Source organism: Dermacentor variabilis, chromosome 1 (genome assembly GCF_050947875.1).
Source record: "Dermacentor variabilis isolate Ectoservices chromosome 1, ASM5094787v1, whole genome shotgun sequence".
NCBI lineage: Eukaryota > Metazoa > Arthropoda > Arachnida > Ixodida > Ixodidae > Dermacentor > Dermacentor variabilis.
Window position 1 is genome coordinate 149193534 of NC_134568.1, and position 20120 is coordinate 149213653.

General features: G+C 44.6%; 1 protein-coding gene across 1 annotated transcript in view; it reads left to right on the forward strand.

Moving 5' to 3' along the window:
* The window catches only part of LOC142587708 (nose resistant to fluoxetine protein 6-like), a 79706-nt gene extending 59791 nt beyond the window's left edge, over window positions 1-19915 (forward strand). The window contains exons 4-15 of the mRNA XM_075698938.1: window positions 131-218; window positions 1922-2019; window positions 3298-3468; window positions 5143-5236; window positions 5339-5431; window positions 7882-8050; window positions 8482-8561; window positions 8958-9080; window positions 9689-9809; window positions 15434-15620; window positions 17831-17976; window positions 18562-19915. Of these exons, the coding sequence (XP_075555053.1) occupies window positions 131-218; window positions 1922-2019; window positions 3298-3468; window positions 5143-5236; window positions 5339-5431; window positions 7882-8050; window positions 8482-8561; window positions 8958-9080; window positions 9689-9809; window positions 15434-15620; window positions 17831-17976; window positions 18562-18834 (1643 nt within the window). The 3' untranslated portion in view covers window positions 18835-19915. The remainder of the gene's footprint in view (window positions 1-130; window positions 219-1921; window positions 2020-3297; window positions 3469-5142; window positions 5237-5338; window positions 5432-7881; window positions 8051-8481; window positions 8562-8957; window positions 9081-9688; window positions 9810-15433; window positions 15621-17830; window positions 17977-18561) is intronic.
* Window positions 19916-20120: the final 205 nt, after the last annotated feature.

Sequence of the window (20120 nt, forward strand, 5' to 3'; positions counted from 1 at the left end):
AGAGGGAGAGAGAGAGAGGAACGGAAGAAAACGAAAAGCAGGGAGGTCAACCAGGTTGCACCATGTTGCATGAACGCGAAGTTATGATTGTGCAAATTGTTTTTATTAAACAGCGTTTCATTGCGTGCAGTTCTAAAGCCCATGGATTGGAATGCTACTGCAATCAACTGCGACGTTGACGGACCAATCACCATCAAGAAGAACCAGTTGGCTATAATGTGAGTCAGCTTGTTTGTTTTTGCTCATTCGTACCACAACATTTGGGGTTAATTCTCTGGCGATGTAGGGTTGTTGCGCTTACCGAAATTCTACGACAATAGGAGAGCTCTGCTTACTACACTACACAGTGATTACTGCACTTTCGCGTTCAGGTAATTGCGAATCGGAAAACAAAAAAAAGTTGCGTTGCGTGCAGTAGGTTAAATGGGAAACACAGTGCTTTAGTTTACCGCCCATTACTACTCGCTTATGCTTCCCAGTTCATTATCCTTTTCTATGCGTCTAACGGCTGGCATGAGAATTTTTCTTTTTTGCTACACGTTTTTCGTGACGTACGCTCACAATTTTTTTTTCTGGCTTCTCTAGTCCTGGCGTCTGGTATTATCTACCTTTCCTTCTTTCTTTCTTTCTTTCTTTCTTTCTTTCTTTCTTTCTTTCTTTCTTTCTTTCTTTCTTTCTTTCTTTCTTTCTTTCCTTCCTTCCTTCCTTCCTTCCTTCCTTCCTTCCTTCCTTCCTTCCTTCCTTCCTTCCTTCCTTCCCTCCTTCTTTCTTTCTTTCTTTCTTTTTGCGCTAGTGGCCACTTGTTCCTTGGGTTCACGCTCTTTACGTCGATAATCGGTTTCCTTCACACTCTTTTCCTAGCTCTCAGCGCTCAGCAAGTGGCCCGCTACGTGTTACTAATGGTATGTTCGACGATGTACTCTCCGTGCCGTGCCCAAGCTTAGACAGACGATTAATACACCAGTTTAAGCTGGTCTAGAAACCTTTACTCGCACTTCTTTTTTCAAAGAAAACGTTGATTACGAGCGAAGAAAATGAACGGACAACTGTCCTTTTTTAATTTTGCGGTACGGATGTCAGTCTGACTTCACGAATTTCGCGCTATTTAAACGTACTTAAGTCTTATCCGCGCAGGGAAATTCTGGAACAGTTACGATACTGTTCTTAGTAACAAACACGCTGCAACATTTTTTTTGTATTGGTAAACAATTAGCTAGCCGTGAGTAAACGCTGACAAAATGTTTGGAATCATGGATAGCTGATGCGGGAAGGTCAAGGTAGCGTCTCTAGTTGATTTCTGGTTGCGCGCCACTTATGGCTTATGATGTTTCCGCTGAATGGAGTACTGACCTTCATGAAATTCCAAGTCTATAATGTAAGACTAACTTAATGTATTTTGGTAGTGTCCCTTTAAGTTATTTCATCTGATGCAGCGTCGTCAGAACCGTTAGAAAACGAGTGACCGAGCTTAACAACTAACATCACTGCAGCTAAATCACAGGCTTTCTCAAGGAAGCGTTTTCCAAATACGTTAAGCTTCCCGGGCACTTCTTTTCTTCTGCTGCTGTTCGTCTCTTCCTCTCTCAGTCTGCTCGCTCATATGTGATTGCCTTCTTGCTGCATCATGTGCACACCTGAGAAGCGTGGAGCGGAGTCTTCCAACGGGTGGTGTAAGCCCTACAGCATTTGGTCATTTCAGAGAATCGGATATGTTTTACAAAGACGTAATGTTACATGTTTATAGTGTAGCTTGCCAAAGATGGGATGTCAAGTTCTCTAGTCGTATCACATTGGCGTTGTGCATGAAGTTGTTCTGCTTCAGTGATTGCGTGATTGAAAACGTAACTGCGGCGGCATTGCTTGAATGCGCACAATAAATGTGAAACCTAACTTTCTCGCTATGTTCTGCTCTCTGGCACAGCATCGTCATTGGCATCGTGGTAATTCTGTGTGTCCTGGGCACTATTTTAACCACATGCCGTCGGATATGTTCTCAAGATCCAAAGAACCTAAGACCGAGTGAGTAGACTAGATGCATTTCGTCAGCATCGAAACTCATAGTCTTACTGCATACACTGTCCCATACATTGTTCATTACGCACCCCATACACACGTACAAATTACTGCGGTACTCAAGCCAGCGGCATATGGAGTGGCAAGATCTGTCCGTCGAAGTTGTCAAGATTTGTCATCGCGATCTGCGGACTGTTCAGCATTGCTTGCGCAAAACATTCTTGTATACAATGTACAAGTTTAAAGCTTAGGATTACCATAATTATGTTCGAATCTGCTTGTAATAAATACGCACATTCTTGTAGATAAATTATCAAAACATTTTACTAAGGACGTCTAAGAGACTTACAATTTGTGTATATAGGTAGACATGTTTCCAATATGCTCTGCTTCAGTGAGATCGCGGCGCGCTGTGGAAGCTAGGATTAGCACCCAATAGTCAGTAGTATGTTCAAAGATGTGTTTGCACAAAAGAACGTTTCATGCGACTTTCTGGCAGTGCCATTACGGATGGTGTCTGTTTCTGCCATGTTGTTACATTACATAATCTCGACTCTTCTGTTGCCCCGTTGGTCTCTCCCCAGGAGAATCATGTCCCAGAATAAACAGTGCAACTTAACTTTTGCAACGTGATTAGCCCGTAAGGTATGGCACACTCTTGCGGAATGTATAGTGCATTTTAAAGCTTGCCACAACTTCCGAGGAGCTGTCTCCGGGCTGGCAAGGGATCCTACAGGCACTACATGAATAAAATAACGCGCTGGCACGAGACTGAGACGGATTTAGTAGCGACGTTCTTTGCCTATGAAATGTCTTGACCTGCATACAGTGCGAGAGCATACAGTGCGAGGGGAGCCATGTGTCTTGAATCAAAAATTTAAAAAAATATTTATTCCTTGATGTATGGCCCTGAAAACTTGTACATATATGTAATGTTGTGTTTATTTCGAATATGAGGTTCATTTTTGTCGCCTGTTGCTCTAATTTTATGCACGCTTCCTTTAATTAATGTTCCGCAAAGATATTCAGAATATCAGCTCTTGATAACTCGCTAAACATGCATCAATGACTTCTGTATGATTCAAGGACTGCCGCAAGATTAACCTTATTACTCCGCGTACCCTAAAACAAGAGTATGTCTCAGGACATTTTTCTTTGTCATTGCAGTGGGCCTGCGTGAACCGTACGGGGGGGGGGGGGGGGGGTACCATTTGATTGTGATTTCCACGGCTTTTCATGCGTTGCATTTGAATTCACACGCATTTTCTTTGCCTTTCTCTGCAGATGTGTTCTTTGACGTCATGAAGTGCTTCTCTTTCTACGACAACGCTCAGAAGCTCTTTAACACCAAGTCCTCCCAAGGAATGCTTAGCACCATCCATGGCATTAAGTTCCTGAGCATGTGCTGGGTCGTGCTGTGCCACTCCTACATATTCATGAACCCTGAACGCGTCGGTACTGTCAATTTCTCGCCATTTACCTACCGGGGCAGTTCTGACACTACGCCGTAGCTCATTCAACCTCAGAATACTGCATGGCATGCATTTCACTACAAACGTTTACGCGAACCGTGAAATAAGAAATTAGAAGCTTGGGCTGGGATAATGTAACGATTCCACTTCAATTCCTTTCCTTATTTGCGCTTCGTTCGTGGTCCTATCGAAGCCACGAGCACGTTGTTACCAAAATCGGTAGGCGATAAGAAAGGAATAGAACCGAGCAGAAAGAATCGCTGCATTATACCGATCATTGCCCCGTATTCACAAAAATATTTTACGATAGAATTGTTCGCAAGAGCTAATTCTAGTCAATCCTGATGTTGGATAGGATAGGAATAAACTTTATTTGTCCGTCATATCATAAGCGAAGGAGACAGGGCAATGGCAAACAGCACTTACAAATGTAAAGCTTTGTGAATTCCACCCCGATTCCTTCGAGCCATGGTAACGCCGTACAGGTGTGAGTGTACGTGACAGAATCCGCAGCGTTGTTGAATGCTCACCACGTTGACTACCACTTGCTCATGGCTTGCTCATGATTAAACTAGTGCAATAAGAGCGTAATAAATTACCTGCGATAAGTATGCGCTACAGCTAAATGCATACTGGTAGTGCCAATCTAGTCCCAATCTTTATTTCCTTCTATTTACTATACTCCAGGGCATAAAGATGCAGTAGGGCGTGGTCCTAGTTAACTTTCGTACCCTTCCCCTAACTTTGTATCTCTCATCCTACACTGATTAGATTTCTATTCATTACAAACTTCTGCGCATCAAAATGTTGTGTTTTCTAAATTACGACTGGTCCTACGAACCTGCTTAACAAAAGTGGCACAATATATGCTCGCCCCTGCCACGTTTTTACGTTTTCCCTGCCGAGAGAGAGAGAAATATAGGAAGGCAGGGATTTTAACCAGTCAAGAGTCTGGTTGGCTACCCTACGCGGGGGGAAGGGAGAGAAAGAAAGGGGAGAGAAGGTATAGATACGTGTATGGACAGTATTTGAGTTAAAGCCGCTCGCGCAAACCAGACTTTCTGAGAAAGCACAAAAGTGCCTTCACTGCCTTCTGAGCCGATGATCGGTGGGGACGGTGCTCACGTACTGTCTGTTCACTCAGAGGACGATCATCTAATTTTTCTCAATGTGTTGGACAAAGATTGTCTTTGTGCTTGAAACTGAGGACAATGACACAATAAGTGGTCAATTTTCTTTTCGCATCCGCAAACGCCACATGCAGGACTATCAGCCATTCCAATTAGTGCTGAGTAGGCATTCGTGAAAGCAACTCCAAGTCACAACCTTTTCCCTGCCGAGGTGATTATAAATGACTAGTGATATTTTGTAATTGCTCAATACCCATCCTGTCGCAGTCTTTTCTTTTTCTGTCTCAACTGTGTAGAAATGGGGAAGGTAGCAGTAATCAATATAATCCACTTAGACCAGTTAAACCTTTCAGGAGGCCATCCTGGAGTGGGCTGAGAGGATAGAGGAGGCTACTTCAATTAGTTCTTCCCCCCACCCCCTATTCCGTTGCCCCCCTACCTTTAATGAGGATAAATAAAGTTTTTCATCACCATCACTAAGTGCTTTCAGGAATAAATTGAACTTTATCATTCAATGTCGTTTTCAGTGTCATTGGAGAACATTCATCAAGATCCATTTACATGGCCATTCCAAATTATGATGAATGGTTGGTTGGCTGTTGACACATTCTTTATGCTCGGGTATGTATTGTTATCCACGTGTAAAAAAAAAGTAACTTTTATTTCTTTTTCTTACTTCTGACAATGTATTCGTTGGCTAATTCCTCTTGTCTCACTTTCTAGTGGAGTTACCCTTGCCTATTCAACTCTGCGGCATATGGCGGAAAACAAAGGACGTCTCAACATATTCATCTACTTTTTCCATCGTATTTTTAGGTAAGAACATCCTTTTGTGTTTTTTTTATCGACTTCATATTGATACATCGTACGTAAGTTTTGCTACCAATGAGCATAGACCGATAAATAATATATGGTACAGATCTTAGGTGAAATCACTGTTAAAAGTACAGCCTCCAGCGGAACCCTATAACCGTTTACGACAGGCGCTTCAACACCAGTTTTAAGGAGTACTTAAAACCAGGTTTTCTGGAAAAAAAAAAGGAAAAGCCGCTTCCTATAAAGTAAAAAAAAAATTATGGGGTTTTACGTGCCTAACCCAATTTCTGATTATGAGGCACGCCGTAGTGGAGGGCTCCGGAAATTTTGACCACCTGGGGTTCTTTAACGTGCACCTAAATCTAAGTACACGGGTGTTTGCGCATTTCGCCCCCATCAAAATGCGGCCGCCGGGATTCGATCCCGCGACCTCGTGCTTAGCAGCCTAGCACCATATACACTGAGCAACCACGGCATGTCTTCCTTTAAAGTAATAGTGTGAACGGTTGTGGACGGTCATTTCAATAAAATCGCTTAATTTCATAATTGATCGAGGCAGCTAGTTGCAAATTGAAAGTTAAATTAAGCCGCCCGTACCATGAACTTCTACGCCCGCCGTGGTTGCTAAGTAGCTATGGTGAGGCGCTGCTAATCCCGAGATCGCGGGATCGAATTCCGGCCACGGCCTCCGCATTTCGATGGGGCGAAAACACCCGTGTATTTAGATTTAGGTGCACGTTAAAGAACCCCAGGTGGTCCAAAATTCCAGAGTCCCCCACTGTGACGTGCAATAATCAGATCGTGGTTTTCAGTTAAAACCGCATAATTTAATTTAATACACTTGTGCATCTTTCTTCGCTTACATAACATTTATTTAATTTATTTTTTACTTCAGGAGACGTACGTTTAATTATGACCTAAATTATTTGTATTATTAGAAGGCTATCATTGAAGCACAATCAGGCCACCGACAAGTCATGATAATCTCTGCCAATGAGCTCTGAGAGAACGCATTTAGTGACATCTTTGCTCTTCGCTGCGCTTCACAAATAATATTTAACGTCACGTCGCTTGCTCTACCCTGTATAGCCCGCTGTACACATTGGATACATAGGCCTGTATTCACATATTTTCCGCTAAACTTTTTTTTCATAGGAGCTCATGCCAGCCAATCGTCGTGTTGGGTTTATTAGGAAATAGGAAAACACAAACAAAAAGCTTCACACGTTTCCTTGTGCTCGTAGACCTATATTCACAATATATCACTTATCGTAAGAGCGTGTCTTCAATGGCCAGCGTTCGGGCTCCCATAGTCATATTTTGAGCGACAAGCACGATAACAAGATGACCGCGGTGGCGCGGGCCAATCGCAGACGGCGTATATAAGGAAGGTAATTTTTTGTGAATGCCGGCCGTTTACTTCCGATGGCCTTTGCCATTTTGTGTCTGTACTGGCAAAACTCCTCGTGCGTAACAGCTTTTCTTCTTTGGTCAGCTAACGAGTGGCCACCTATCATGACTGCAATCAGCGTGATGACGACAGTACCACCACAGCGGCGACCAATTGCGGGCAGCACTTACGTAAGAGGAGTTTTATGAATACAGCTCCCCGGGCCCATATTCACGAAAACGTGGCTACGTTGCAGCTGTTTGAAGGAGCAGCTGGACATATCATTAGTAAAGGCGGCCAGCCAATGTATCGCAAGAAGCACTTACAAACTAAAAGCTTTCGGAATACGGCGCCTGATTCTCATTTTAAAAGAAAAATTGGGCTATCGAAGCTTGAAAAAGCACCTTGATCGCTGCCTCTTAGAACGACCGTAGCTTGAAATCTTTTTAAATACGAGTAATTTGAATGAAAACGCTACGCTAGCTACGAGAATGCTGCTCGCATAGGTGATTGATGTGCTTTGGAACAGACTTTGGCGAACAACGGGTCGAATAAACTTTGTTATTTAGCGATTATGTTTGTAATTAATATTGACATAAGCAATGCCAGAGAAACATCCCATCATGAAGTCCTTGTACGGGCTTCCTTGTGTTGTGACGTCACCGTGCGAGGGTTTTTTTTTTTAGTGCTGTATGGGCGCACTCCCTAAAACGAAACCATGCAGCGCCAGTTGAGCTTCGGTTCAAATAGCATCTCTCCCAAACAGGCAGACGTATCGCTCAGAAAAGTGCATTTGTCGCTCCCACGGGAGTTCCAGTGACAGTAATTAAAACGTGTAGGCCATGTTAACCTTTTGCGCTCAAATTATTATAAGAACAGAAAGCAACATCGTCGCGGTCTCATTTGATCAATGTGTGGCGACACGGACTGAGTTATGACGGCAGGAGCGGCGCGTCTCACTGTATTTGTAGACGCCGCGGGTTATCTCACGATTGCGTTCTGTGAAACATCGTTGCGTGCTTCACGCGCTTCAAGGCTTCACTGTCACTCTTCCCACTAGGATTGTTCCGCCATTGGGCTTCACTCTGGCCATCATCATTCTGCTGCCCGTGTTCGGCCGGGGACCCGTGTGGCACGAGATTGTGGACGTGCAGGCGAATAAGTGCGAGCAAAATTGGTGGCAGACTCTGCTTTTCTTTGCGAACTTCGTCACCACCTACGACTCCATTGTGAGTGCCTTATATTGAACTTTTGGCACATTATATATATAAAAAATGTATATCGGTATCTGCAGATGTGCCTGCCGTGTAGACTTCGCGCCTACAGCTTCAATAGCTTTATCGTCTAGAACAAAAGTGAAATCAAGTTGCTGTTTCATTCTATGTTCTCTACCATGGCTGAAAGTAAATTTTGAAAGTAAAAATTTCGTTTCCCCTCTGGCCTCTTACACGCGGTCTAGGTGGATCTCTGTGTAGTGAAAGTTCAGTAGTCAGGGAGAATTTTATTGCTTCTAACCAGAGACGATCCAGTTAGTCTTAGCTGCGCAAGTTAATTAACGAGGGCTCTCGTATTTACTAACAGACATTGGCGAATGTCATTTTAGTCGCCATTAACCGCGGCCCTGACGAGTCGTATCGTGTTGTGCTTCTCTTATATGCAGTGTCTGGAGACAACGTGGTATCTTCAATGCGACATGCAGTTTTACATCCTTGCGCTTGCAGTCGTTTTACCGATGTACAAGTAAGGAAATTCTTTGCAGTCGTCAATATCGCGAAATCTTTTGTGGAGTTTCATAAACCATACATTTTTTAAATGTTACCCATCGTATACATCCATCTAATTAAAATTTAATATCACTGTGTGAAAGCGGAGCTATAGTAAATTCGTATTTTGTATTCTGTATTTCAACTTAGGTCGTCTTTTTAGAGACATAATGCTTCAGAAATTTTAGAATTTTTTTTTCAGTTATTTCGTTCCTGTCTCTCTCTAAATAATTCATCACTATTGTGACATCCTACCGTAATGATTGAACGACCAAAAATATATATAACAAAAATAAAGCAATAAGTCAACAATAAACGCGAGGAAAAAGTTTGCGTCTTTTTAACAGCAATCTCTATTCTTTATTTGTGGCAGGCACCCAATCCTTGGAAGTCTTATCAACCTCATGTTTCTCGTCGTGTCCTTCATAATAATGGCGGTCATAATAGTTTATTATAACTTCCCTGCCATCATGATTTTCCTGCACCCCGATGTCGAGTAAGTACATCTGCGCCATGCGAGCTTCAATTTTCTATTTATCTTGCATGCGCTTACGAACTGAGAACGAACCCTGAAATCACTTTTCTTTTCACGCATAAGCATAGAAAAATGCACCTTCACCAAACCGCCACCATACTTATTCTTATCGTTTGCCTTTAAAGTGATCAAGCCAAATTACAAAAGAACTGATTGATAACAAAGTTGTTTCATCGACATCGTTGTATGAGCAGCAACACTATCATAAGAGCAAGCAGAACGTAACTGTTCGTAAGAACGTGACATCATATTCTGGTTGGTAAAATGTAAACTTCATGCTTAAGTTTTAAGCGGCACTAAAAAGGTAAAATGCATCATGAAACTTTCGTTTGGCTTCTCTTATGACATAAGCATACATTTTTTGGCATGGGGAACAGTATAACAGAAAGTTGGTGTAAGCATAAGCTGCTCATCACTTTGGGAGTAATACTTGCTCTGTAGTGCTGCATAGGCCTCTGCTTGTCCTTGATGGTTCGTCGGTCATACGCGCCGACTTTCCTGGAGACGTGTTCTGTGGGGTGTGAACGCTGCCGGAAAAAGAAAGGACAATCGTTCGTATTTCATTTCAGCCTCATCAAGAAGGAAGCGTTCTACATTCATTGGAGGCCGTACACGCATTACGGACCTTACGCTGTTGGACTCTTCCTTGGCCTCATTTTCTTCAGGAAGCAGAAAATTCGTTTCAGCAAGGTATGTGTCGCAAGACATGTGTTTTAAGCGAATAAGGAGCGAGGGGTTGGGGAGGGGGGTGGGGGTCAGAAACTGCACATAAGCTGTCCTTGGGATGTTGAATTTATCAATAGGCTAAGGGGCGCTCTTGATGACATTCATACTTTTGTCGACCTGCTAAAGTCTTTAGTGGGGCTGGTGAGGAGGACAGGGGAGAGGGCAGGAGGGATCCTGCTTGTGCAGCGTTCAAAACAAAGCGAAAAAAAAAAACACCCGCACACACACCTTCACTCCGGCGATTGCCTCCCATGGTCACTTGACTTTTAAAATCGCCATAGAGAAAATCGTTGTTCGCTTGAGTGCTTTGCAGAAAGGTGAAGTGTTGACAGCAATAGACGTGTGTTCAAGAATAACTATTTGTTTGCTTCCGCTGCGATTCTGAAGCGCAGGTGCGAAAGTGTTGTTCTGCCTTATGCGGAACTAGACGTAAGTATAAAATTGCTTTTGTTATAGTATAACGTTTGTTATAGCATAATAGTTATACTATAACAGTTATACTACAACGTTGTTATAGTATAAAACAATTTTCAGGTATAGTTTTTACTATACGACATCCTTTCCTACATGATTGCTCCCATATCTGTGTTTTTCAATATGCTATCGTGTCATGGTCACAAACTCTCTGAAAAGTTTGTTTCTTTTCTTTCTTCTTTTTTGTGCGCGTTGCCGTCGTCTCGATGTTCTTACTTTTCATCACTTCTACACTGCCGAGACAAGAAAACTGTGTTGCTGTGATTCCTTTCAGAGACGGGCTTCATTTCCTAGGATTTCATGCTATTTGGATTTTTATTCTGTGTTCATCATTGGTTCAGCACCCCATTCACCTCGCAATAGTTATATATTCTTCAACTTTAATGTCAGGTTTGTAATGCCCAGGACTCGGTTACCACGTTGCCAGTCAAAGCTTCCATGCAGGGCGAAATAAGGCTTGTAGCACGGCCTGGTTGTAGGGAAATATTATAGCGATTGTTTGTAGCCTTCAAGGCACACTTCTGGTCACCTGGAAACTTCGAGTGAAGGCGTGGGGAACGTTTTAACATCACCTATAGTGTCTACATTTGCTTCCGGATATTACGGTTCACACGTTTGTGGACCCACAACCCCAGACTTTCGCTTCGACGACTTTTAACAGCTCGTGAGTGTAGTTAGACGCCATATGGCTTCTTTTTCTCGGTGTACCGTTGATTTCCATTCGTCGACAGCCAGCAAGAAGGCATAGGTGATCTTTATACAAGCCCCTTTACTTCTGAGCTCCGTGAAATTCAGGTGGGCAATGGAATTTGTATTGTCGAATACTGCGTCATTGCCAGACAAATAGCACGTCATCTAGGCATTGCTTTTTTGATGTTATACAGCGTGCCAACGTATTCTGAGATATCTTCCTTCATTCAGTGGACGTAAGAGGAATTTTGTTTTTTGATATGTCCTCCACAAATCATTGTGTCCTCTGGAATCGCGCGCATCATGAAGTTACACTGAAACATGAAGATACACTGCATTTGATGCCTTTGATCTTTCATTTATGATCACTATAGTATCTGTTACGCGATAATAGATGTGTGAAATACTTGCAGTTTTTGCTACCTGCCGTGACATCGCGCTGGCATCCGGTAGTGTTATGCCCGTTCTTTTGCACACAATGTCGAAGGCGAATTGTTGTATATCACTCGCGTATCTAGTCTGACTTTCCTTTTCTGTCGGGGAACGTATTAGGTAAGGATGAACGTTTGCTTATTCATAAATGGCTCTAGGTGCCTTTTTACCAAGTGTGTGTAGAGGGTCATGCCAGCCACTAAGTTTTTTTTTTCATTGCGATAGCAATTATATATACACTCCAAGCGCATTTCTGCTGTCGCCGTCGGCGTCGCCGTGAGGCTCTGTATAAAGTCTAAGGGCGATAAAATCAGCGGCGCGCCCCGTGTGCTATATGAACTAGTGAAAGCGTGTGAGGGTGAGCCTGTGATAGCGGCTCGATCTCGCTCACGCAAGCGAGGGAAGCGGGGAGGAGCCGCGCCGCCTTCCGTCGCGCGTAAGGATCTGGGGGGAGGCTAGGGAGTGGGGCGGGGCGTTCTACTTTATGCGACCCGGGCTGCAACGCGCGCCAGCCCGGCCGCTGTATCTTGAAAGCCATCTGCCACGGGGACAGAGTCCGGCCGCGCGCTGGCTTTTAGCGGCTAAGTTCGCATTGATGCGACACGCAACACGAAGATCAATTCGCTCGCTGCTGCTGCCTCACTTCCTCACTCTAGCGTTTTTACAGCTATTTTCTGCGGTCATCGAATGAGATGCGTTCATGTGTGCTTGTGCGCGCGTGACTTTCGGAAATGATAATCGTAATAACGTTGACATTTAATGTAAGATGCGTTTTCACGCAATTTTATAACACATATATTTGGTTAAAAAATGAACAACCAATAACCATGGTTTTTAGTTTAGTTAGTAAGCCTATGTTTACCTGTTTATACGGCCGATAGAACTACTTTCCTTACTTCGTATAGCTAGCTGTCTACTAATTTGCTATCGCAATCGATGCTTCGACATTCTGGCGAAATTGCGACTTTTTCAATCCGTCATTAATTTATGCTTCTTTGAATGCATAGGTATTGTAGCCGATGTCAGTTTAGCGTCTCTGTGGCCGTTAATCAGCCACATGTGCATAGCTGCAGTTGCTGAAATCGACAGATATCAGTAATCACTTACCTCCGCATACACGCACTCAGTGTTATCTGTTATTTATTTATTTATCTATTTATTTGTTTTATTTATTTAATTGATTTATTTATGTTATCACGCTGCCCCACCCTCTGTGTAGTATAGCAACGCGGACGTGCACCCCTTCGCCTTTCCTTCCACCTCTCTCTTTCTCGCGTTATGGCTTCCATATCGTTTGTTTGATGGAACACTGCCTAGCTACCGTAATATGAAACAGGTGTTCTGACTTCGCGAATTAGGAAATTATAAGCACGTGGTCTGGATAGTCTATTTTGGCAAACTACTGATGCGCTTGCTCACGCACGCAGCCCACACGAATGCAATGTCTTTTTGCCGCAAATTTTCGGGCATCTAGACTTCAGTACGTATCATCAACAGCAACATCATCAGCCAATTTTATGTCCACTGCAGGACGAAGGCCTCTCCCTGCGATCTCCAATTACCCCTGTCCTGCGCCAACCGATTCCAACTAGCACCCGCGAATTTCCTAATTTCATCGCACCACCTAGTCTTCTGCCTTCCTGTACTGCGCTTCCCTTCTCTTGGTGCCCATTCTGTAGCCCTAATGGTCCAACGGTTATCTAACCTGCGCATCACGTGACCTTCCCAGTATGTATATGTGTATCTAATAAATGCTTCACATTGTCCCGCAAAGCCTAAAGAAACGCATAAAGAGTGTGCATAATATAACTGTCTTGGGTGGGGGGGGGGGGGGGGGGTATGTCGCGGACTTCCTTCTTGGTATTCTTTGTACCTCCAAGTTTCTCACAAAAAAGTCGACAGAATCGTAGAAGCGACAGAATTCTTAAAAAATCACCGCCCCAGCACTCCGTAACCAGAAAACCAGAAAAGCTGAAACGCGCGGCCCCCGTGTTTATCACTGGGCTAATCCGGGCGGTTCATTAAACGACGGCTTGCTAGGGTGCCGGATCCTCGGTACGCAGTTGCTGCTTGCGCTCGGCTGCACGAGCCTGTTCTTGTGCCCGGGCTGCAGCATTGGCACGGCGTAGACGAGCTCGTTCCCGGCTCTGCTGCGACGGAGAGCAACGACTTCACTACTGGCGCAGCCATTCACGCGCCTCTCTTTCTCATTTTCTTTTTCGCGCATGCGCATGGCGTTGCGCCGGAGAATTTTTCGGCGTACAGGTGACGGATGGACGGACGGATGGACGAATTGGCTAGCCATGTACAGCTTCGCTGTAAAAAGATTATTTTTGTGACGTTAATAATCAGTCACACTTTCTGTATATAAGCTATTGATCGCACACGAAGACAAGCGGTCTTCCTTCCGTGCACACTGAGGGACAACTCTTTTTCCGACGATCGAAGACTCGCATTTCGCTTTGGTTTGATGGAATTAGACGACATGCTTTAAACAGATGATAACTACCGCGAATGTGGCCTCACGTGCCTGCGATGCGAAAGCAATGAAGGCGCTGCTGAATTTCTCGCGACTGAATCGAACAAAGAAGGATTGAGTGTACGTGTTCATGGCACTTTCATCCTTTCCTCATATTTTTCTCTTCTTTCCACAGTGCAGTGTAGCAAGTCAGGCATAGCATATAGTTAATTTACCTGCCTTTCTTTTATTACTCCTTCTCCTCCCTCTCTTTCCCTTTTATAATTGCAACGTTTCATTCCCATTCGATGTTTAGTTTTCATACGGCTATCGCTTCCGCTTCACCGCGATATTTGCGATGCGCTGCAATTAGTGCGACTATTAGCCTCGCATGTCTTTCCAACTCTTCATCCCGTATGATCTGCAAATTAAGAACCCACTTAATGTATCCAAGATTCATGGAGATTTGGTTTCTAGCTGTATTACAGTAATCCCTTCAAACTTTCGGGTACGTGTTAATTGCTTTTCTCAAGAGCTGCACAATTACTTGAGACTCGCTCAGTGAAACCACTAACCTGCGATTTCTACTCTATATCACACACATGGGCTTGTGTATCTCTGTAAAATTTCTTCCGGATACAACTCCAATAGTTTTCTTGCATTGGACACGGACAGTTGGCATACAAACACTTTTTGCGAAGGCTTTTCTCTGTGTGTTCATGGCTGATTTTAGTAGCATTAACAGCTCCGCTAAAAATGCAGCCGGTTCACGAAGGAACGCGTTATGGCTGCGCCTCCCACGACGCGCAAAGCTCTTTCGAAATGTTTGAACTGTCCGCGAACACGAAACCGACAAGGCAAGAGCGGCTCCTGTACAGCACGATAAAGAATACGCTATTCGAAACGTATGTTTAAAGCGGATGCCCCCAACCGCAAACGTTTTCGGAGCATGATATCCGAGAAAAAAAAAAGCGAAATCTTATCGCAGCTAAGGCACCACCCTCGAACCAGAGAGAGAGAAGTGTTTACTTCTCCGCACAAAGATGGCACTGCTCATCTAAATTCTCGGCTTTTTGGCGAGGCCGTCAGGTGTCTTAACTCCATCACGATTTCTATGCCCCGAAAACATTTATGGTCCGCTGTACATTGCTCGCCCGTTTTATCTCCTCTTCCTGAACCCGCCTTGGTGCTGACGTTTTTTGAAGGCATCCCCAAGTGGCGGCCAAGAACAGGCACTCGTTCCCTGTAGTAATGAATGTATAATATTTAATAACGATGACCTCGTGATGATTTGAAAGTTACCTGTGATTAGGTGCATCCGAATCAGAATGTTTTCGTTCCAGATATTTCACATGCAGGCGTTCCTCGTACGTTCAGCGCGACTGCGTGTTATAAATACATCGTATAATGCTCGCGACATTCTTACTCATTCCCGCTTTCATTAACCACAGCGATGACTGCACAGTGGTGACTATTGCGATAAAGGAATCCTCACCGAGAGTTTTGGTCGCCTCCCCATGACGGTGTCTCGCAGGCGCTGGCCATCCTTGGTTGGGCGGCCGCCATCACGCTTCAGTTGGCCATGATTTACGGGATCCGCGACTGGCACGAGCACTACGAGACAGTGGGAATCGTGGGCTACGTGTTCGCCATCACTCACCGGACAGCCTGGGCGGCCACCGTGGCCTACATCCTGTTCGCTTCGCAGTTTGGTCTCGGAGGTACGTCAAGTTGTTGCATCGTGCCTGCTGCGCGACGAACCGTAAAACGCTCCAAGAATAAGCCGGTTAACTGCACATACAATCTTCCTCAGCGGTAATCCAACCGACTTGCGTGATCTGCGCTCCGCTCGATTGCATTTCCGTCAAGCAGAAGCCCTGTTCATCGTGCCTTCGCAAGAGATATGCACCAATTACTCGCCTCGTAGTATAGGGCTCAGCTATCACATTTAAGGCGCGAGGAAAATTGCTATATGTAACAATAGGTACAAAATTGCTGACAACCCGTCGTGGTGGCTCAGCGGCTATGGCGTTCCGTTGCTGAGCACGAGGTCGCAGTTTGGCTTCCAGGCCGCGGTGACCGGATTCTCGCGAATGAGGAATGCAATAGAAAAATAACTGTGGGGTTTTACGTGCCGAAACCACTTTCTGATTATGAGGCACGCCGTAATGGAGGACACCGAAAATTTGGACCACCTGGGGTTCTTTAACGTGCGCCTAAATCTAAGTACACGGGTGTTTTCGCATTTCGCCCCTATCGAAATGCGGCCGCCGTGGCCGGGATAGGAATGCAATCACCCTCGCGCACTTGTATTTCGATGCACGCTAAAATCGCGTGGTTGGCTGAATTTAGTTGGGAGCCCTACGCTACTGTTCTGGCTCACCTAACGCCAGTGTCGCTTTGGGTCCTTGGATCCCATGTCTCTATCAAAGTCAGTAACGCATGGGACCGCTGCTGTCGCGGCCCATGGTCACGCGGTTATTTTCATATTTCGCGCGTTTTCTTTTTAACGCGGAAAAAGATAATTACACAAAACACAGCACACTGAAAACAGCTGAATAGGGTGTTCTAAAACACAATTATTACTTTTAGGTCTAAATTCGCGCCCTCAATTCAGTAATCAGAATGTTCGTTAATTATTCTCATCTAATTACCGATAGTTGAATTACAAAAAAAGATTCCTCCCGGTGCGGTACGTTACTGCTGATAGAATACCATTGGTCGCTTGCTCGTATATTGCATGTTTAAGAGCTTGGCAGACGTTAGCTGGGACACCCTGTACATATAAATGAGAGTTCCGATGGTACGTTTCGAACACTGTTGGCCCAGAGAAGCCCCATGCTCTAACAGAAGCCCGACGCTCTAACAATCAGGCCACGTACGCATGTCCTGGTCTCAAACACTCTTACGAATTTCCCTCGTGCAAGCCAGCATTTTGAGACACTTGACGCGTTAGCCACGTCGCATAGTAACAATTTACTTACAAAAAGTGAGCGCGCGCATTTTCTGCCTGATGATGACGACAGAAGTAATGGGACGCATTCGCCGCCGAAATTCGCTGCGCGTCTCTCATCGTACTGTGGCGCGTTTCTACAAGGCGGAGTCCGTCGTGTCTTGCGACTTAATGCTGAGTAAACTTTCACTTGCTCAGCAAGATCCATCATGATCAGTGACGGTTGCGTCGGTCACTGAAATCTGAAGCGCGTCTCTAGTCGTAATGCACCATATTTCTTGCTGCCTCGTGAAAACTTTGAGCACACCGACTCTCACAGTGCATAGGGACCTGCATAATTTCCACCTGTGTGATATTGTGTGATGCGTTTCCATCGCACCCTTGCGCAAAGGAACAGCCGGCACTATCTACTGGTGCAAGCATCTCGTTTTTTTATTCATGTCAATGGAAAAAAAGAAATAGCTGTGTCTGAGCGTGTCTCATTGTACTTCCGCAGCAACAGGTTTCAATTACAATTCAGCTCGTTAGCAGGTCATTTTGTAGAGCCTACCGATACCAACTGCTGAATTCCAATTGAACAGGTGTACTCGAACAGACTAAACAACCTGTGGGTAAACCTTCCCGTTGGTTTCCTGGATGAACGTTAAACTGAATCTAAGGGGACTATTTTTTATGTTACTGAAATCAGCGTTTTTATCTTTCAGGTGTACATAGCGTGACCTGTGAAGTTATAAAGCTAATTTTGTCTTCCAGACTGTATACAAAGAAATGAAAGTCGGCCACGCCCTTATCTCATTCGATAACGTTAGACTTTATAGCGTAGTGCGATAATGTTGGCTCTGGTGTCTCCTGGGTACCTTAATTTTAAAACAAAACACCCCTGACAGCTATTTCCTCTGGAGAACAATACGGTTAATCCGCTCATAACACACGCAGATTTGATATGTAGTCGCTTCTCCGGGCGCGTTTCTTGCACAGGTTGGATTGGCCAGTTTCTCCAGTGGAAGGCACTGGTCCCACTGAGCAGGTTGACCTTCATGACGTATCTACTGCACCCAGTGGTCATGTGGTACAAGCAAGGCCAGCTGAGGGAGCGTTTCTACCTCAGGCACTTTCCTGAGATGGCAAGTACATTTCGTCCTTGTTATCGAAACGCCGAGCGCATCCATCGTGTACATCAACCTTTTCCTGCAGCACGTACTTCAACGTTAACGTTTGACCAAATGGGGCTGACTCTATAACAGCCTTCTTCTGCAGGGATGTTCTTGCTGTAAAAAGCAAAAGCGATTTCAGGCATTATGCCGTTTTATATGTGCTCTAAACGCGAGCTTCATTTCTACAGCCTAACGGAATGCTTCTTTTCCAAATTATACTATATATAGTGCTATTAGGATTAGACGCGTTTGTTATTGGGAGCTGCTTTTCACCTGAACCATTATCTGCATTTGGTGTGAGGTGTTTTAGTATTCATTTAAGTGCTTGAGGGTGTTTTTTATATCACTATTGGCACAACAGCTCGCATTGGCGGCTCCGCACTTTCCGAGCCACCTTTTTCTTCTCTTGTACCTTTGAAAGAGTTGTAGATTGCTGTGGGCACTAATAACTCTGTAATTAATTGTTCCAAGGAAAGTGGAGCATCTCTAAAAGAGACAATGAATGCGATGCGAGTCTTGATGCCGCCATTGACATCTGATGCTCATTATTCTCAGGCTAACAACGTGGTGTCGGACCTGGTCTTCTCGTACGGTGCGGCCTTCATCGCCACACTGCTGTTCGAAGTGCCCATGCTTAACCTGGAGAAGATAATCTTGAGGCCTTTTACCGGCCCGCCAAAGAAGCAGGGCCGCTCAGGGAATGGCCTGTCCAACTCGGCGTACGCGGCCGAGTCGCCTCCCGTGGACTTTGTTATCAATGGACACCACTATCCCGATGACTACAAGAGATCAGCGGGAGGCGAGCGGAACAGCTCATCTAGGCTCTGAGAGCCCTCAACGACAGACTGACGCGCGCGCAGTCGCTGCAACATGCTTCTCACAACACTCGGCGGCGCCTCTGAGGAGGAAACTGGCTTGTACATTGAAAGGTTTCCGCTTGTATATTGTTACTCGGAAAACTGATGATGAGCTACGACGGGCTGTTCACCGTCCCCCGATTTCGCTCTGCGCACACCTCCCATATTTTTTCTTCATTAATAGACAACCTAGCGCAGACTTTGACTACACCATTGTGGTCGAACGTCGGATCATTAGTATTGCGTACACAAGTTAGGTGCACAGCATTTTTTGATGTTATATATCATCTATATCTAATTTATCTGGCGTTCTGCATCACAAGTAAAGCGACGGCTACCAGTCATCTATCTGCTTTGTTGAAATGCTTGCACGTATGACTCTAAGCAGAACGAATGGTCGAGGATTACGAAGCACCGATGTAGTGCTACGTACTGCAGAACGCGAAAGTGTGGAGGAATCTGAATGCGAAACAAGAAAAAGAAAAAAACACGACCGGTATTCGTTGTTCGAGCGCCCTCGTGTGTGGTGGCATTGTCATAATTGTCCAGAAAAGTCAAGCAGAAACAGGTTCGAGAAAAACTTGAGAAGTTAGCGCCACCACGCCTTGGTCAGTACATGCTGCTTGCTTCACCCCTTGTTGAAAATGCAGAAATGAATTACCATAGCGTAACATATGTTCATCTCCTGCTGTCGTTACCTGGATCACGCTTTTAAAAGGTTGCATTTGTTTCCATGGAGATGTCTGAGTATATTTTACTAATATACATAATATTATTGGTAGAACCATACCATTTTTAAATATATAAATGGTCCACACATTCCACACTTTGTGCACATAAGCAACTAGGCGCAGTTATTCGTAGGCAGGGGAACCGAAGCGTGCCATGGCGAATTGAAAAGCAGCCCACAAATGACTTGCTTTGCTGCTTTATTGCAGTGTCTTATTCAATTCACGAAAATGTAGAACAGAGAGAATATTACATTTTAACTGTCAGCGATGACAGTTTGTCTCAGGACACATACATACATGCAACTGATGTTGTTTTTTGGAAGTCACAACTTGTTTTGTAAATAAATGTGTAATTGTCCAAGCGAGTTCATTTCTTCCTTGACTACAATAATCGAAAAAGGCCTGCAGGGGTGTCTGTCGGCTACAAGGACTGGTTATACGTTACATATGAGACAAAATACGACCATTGCAGACATCCACAGTTATACTACAAATTTACGCCTATCCGAGCAAGCAAACGACTACA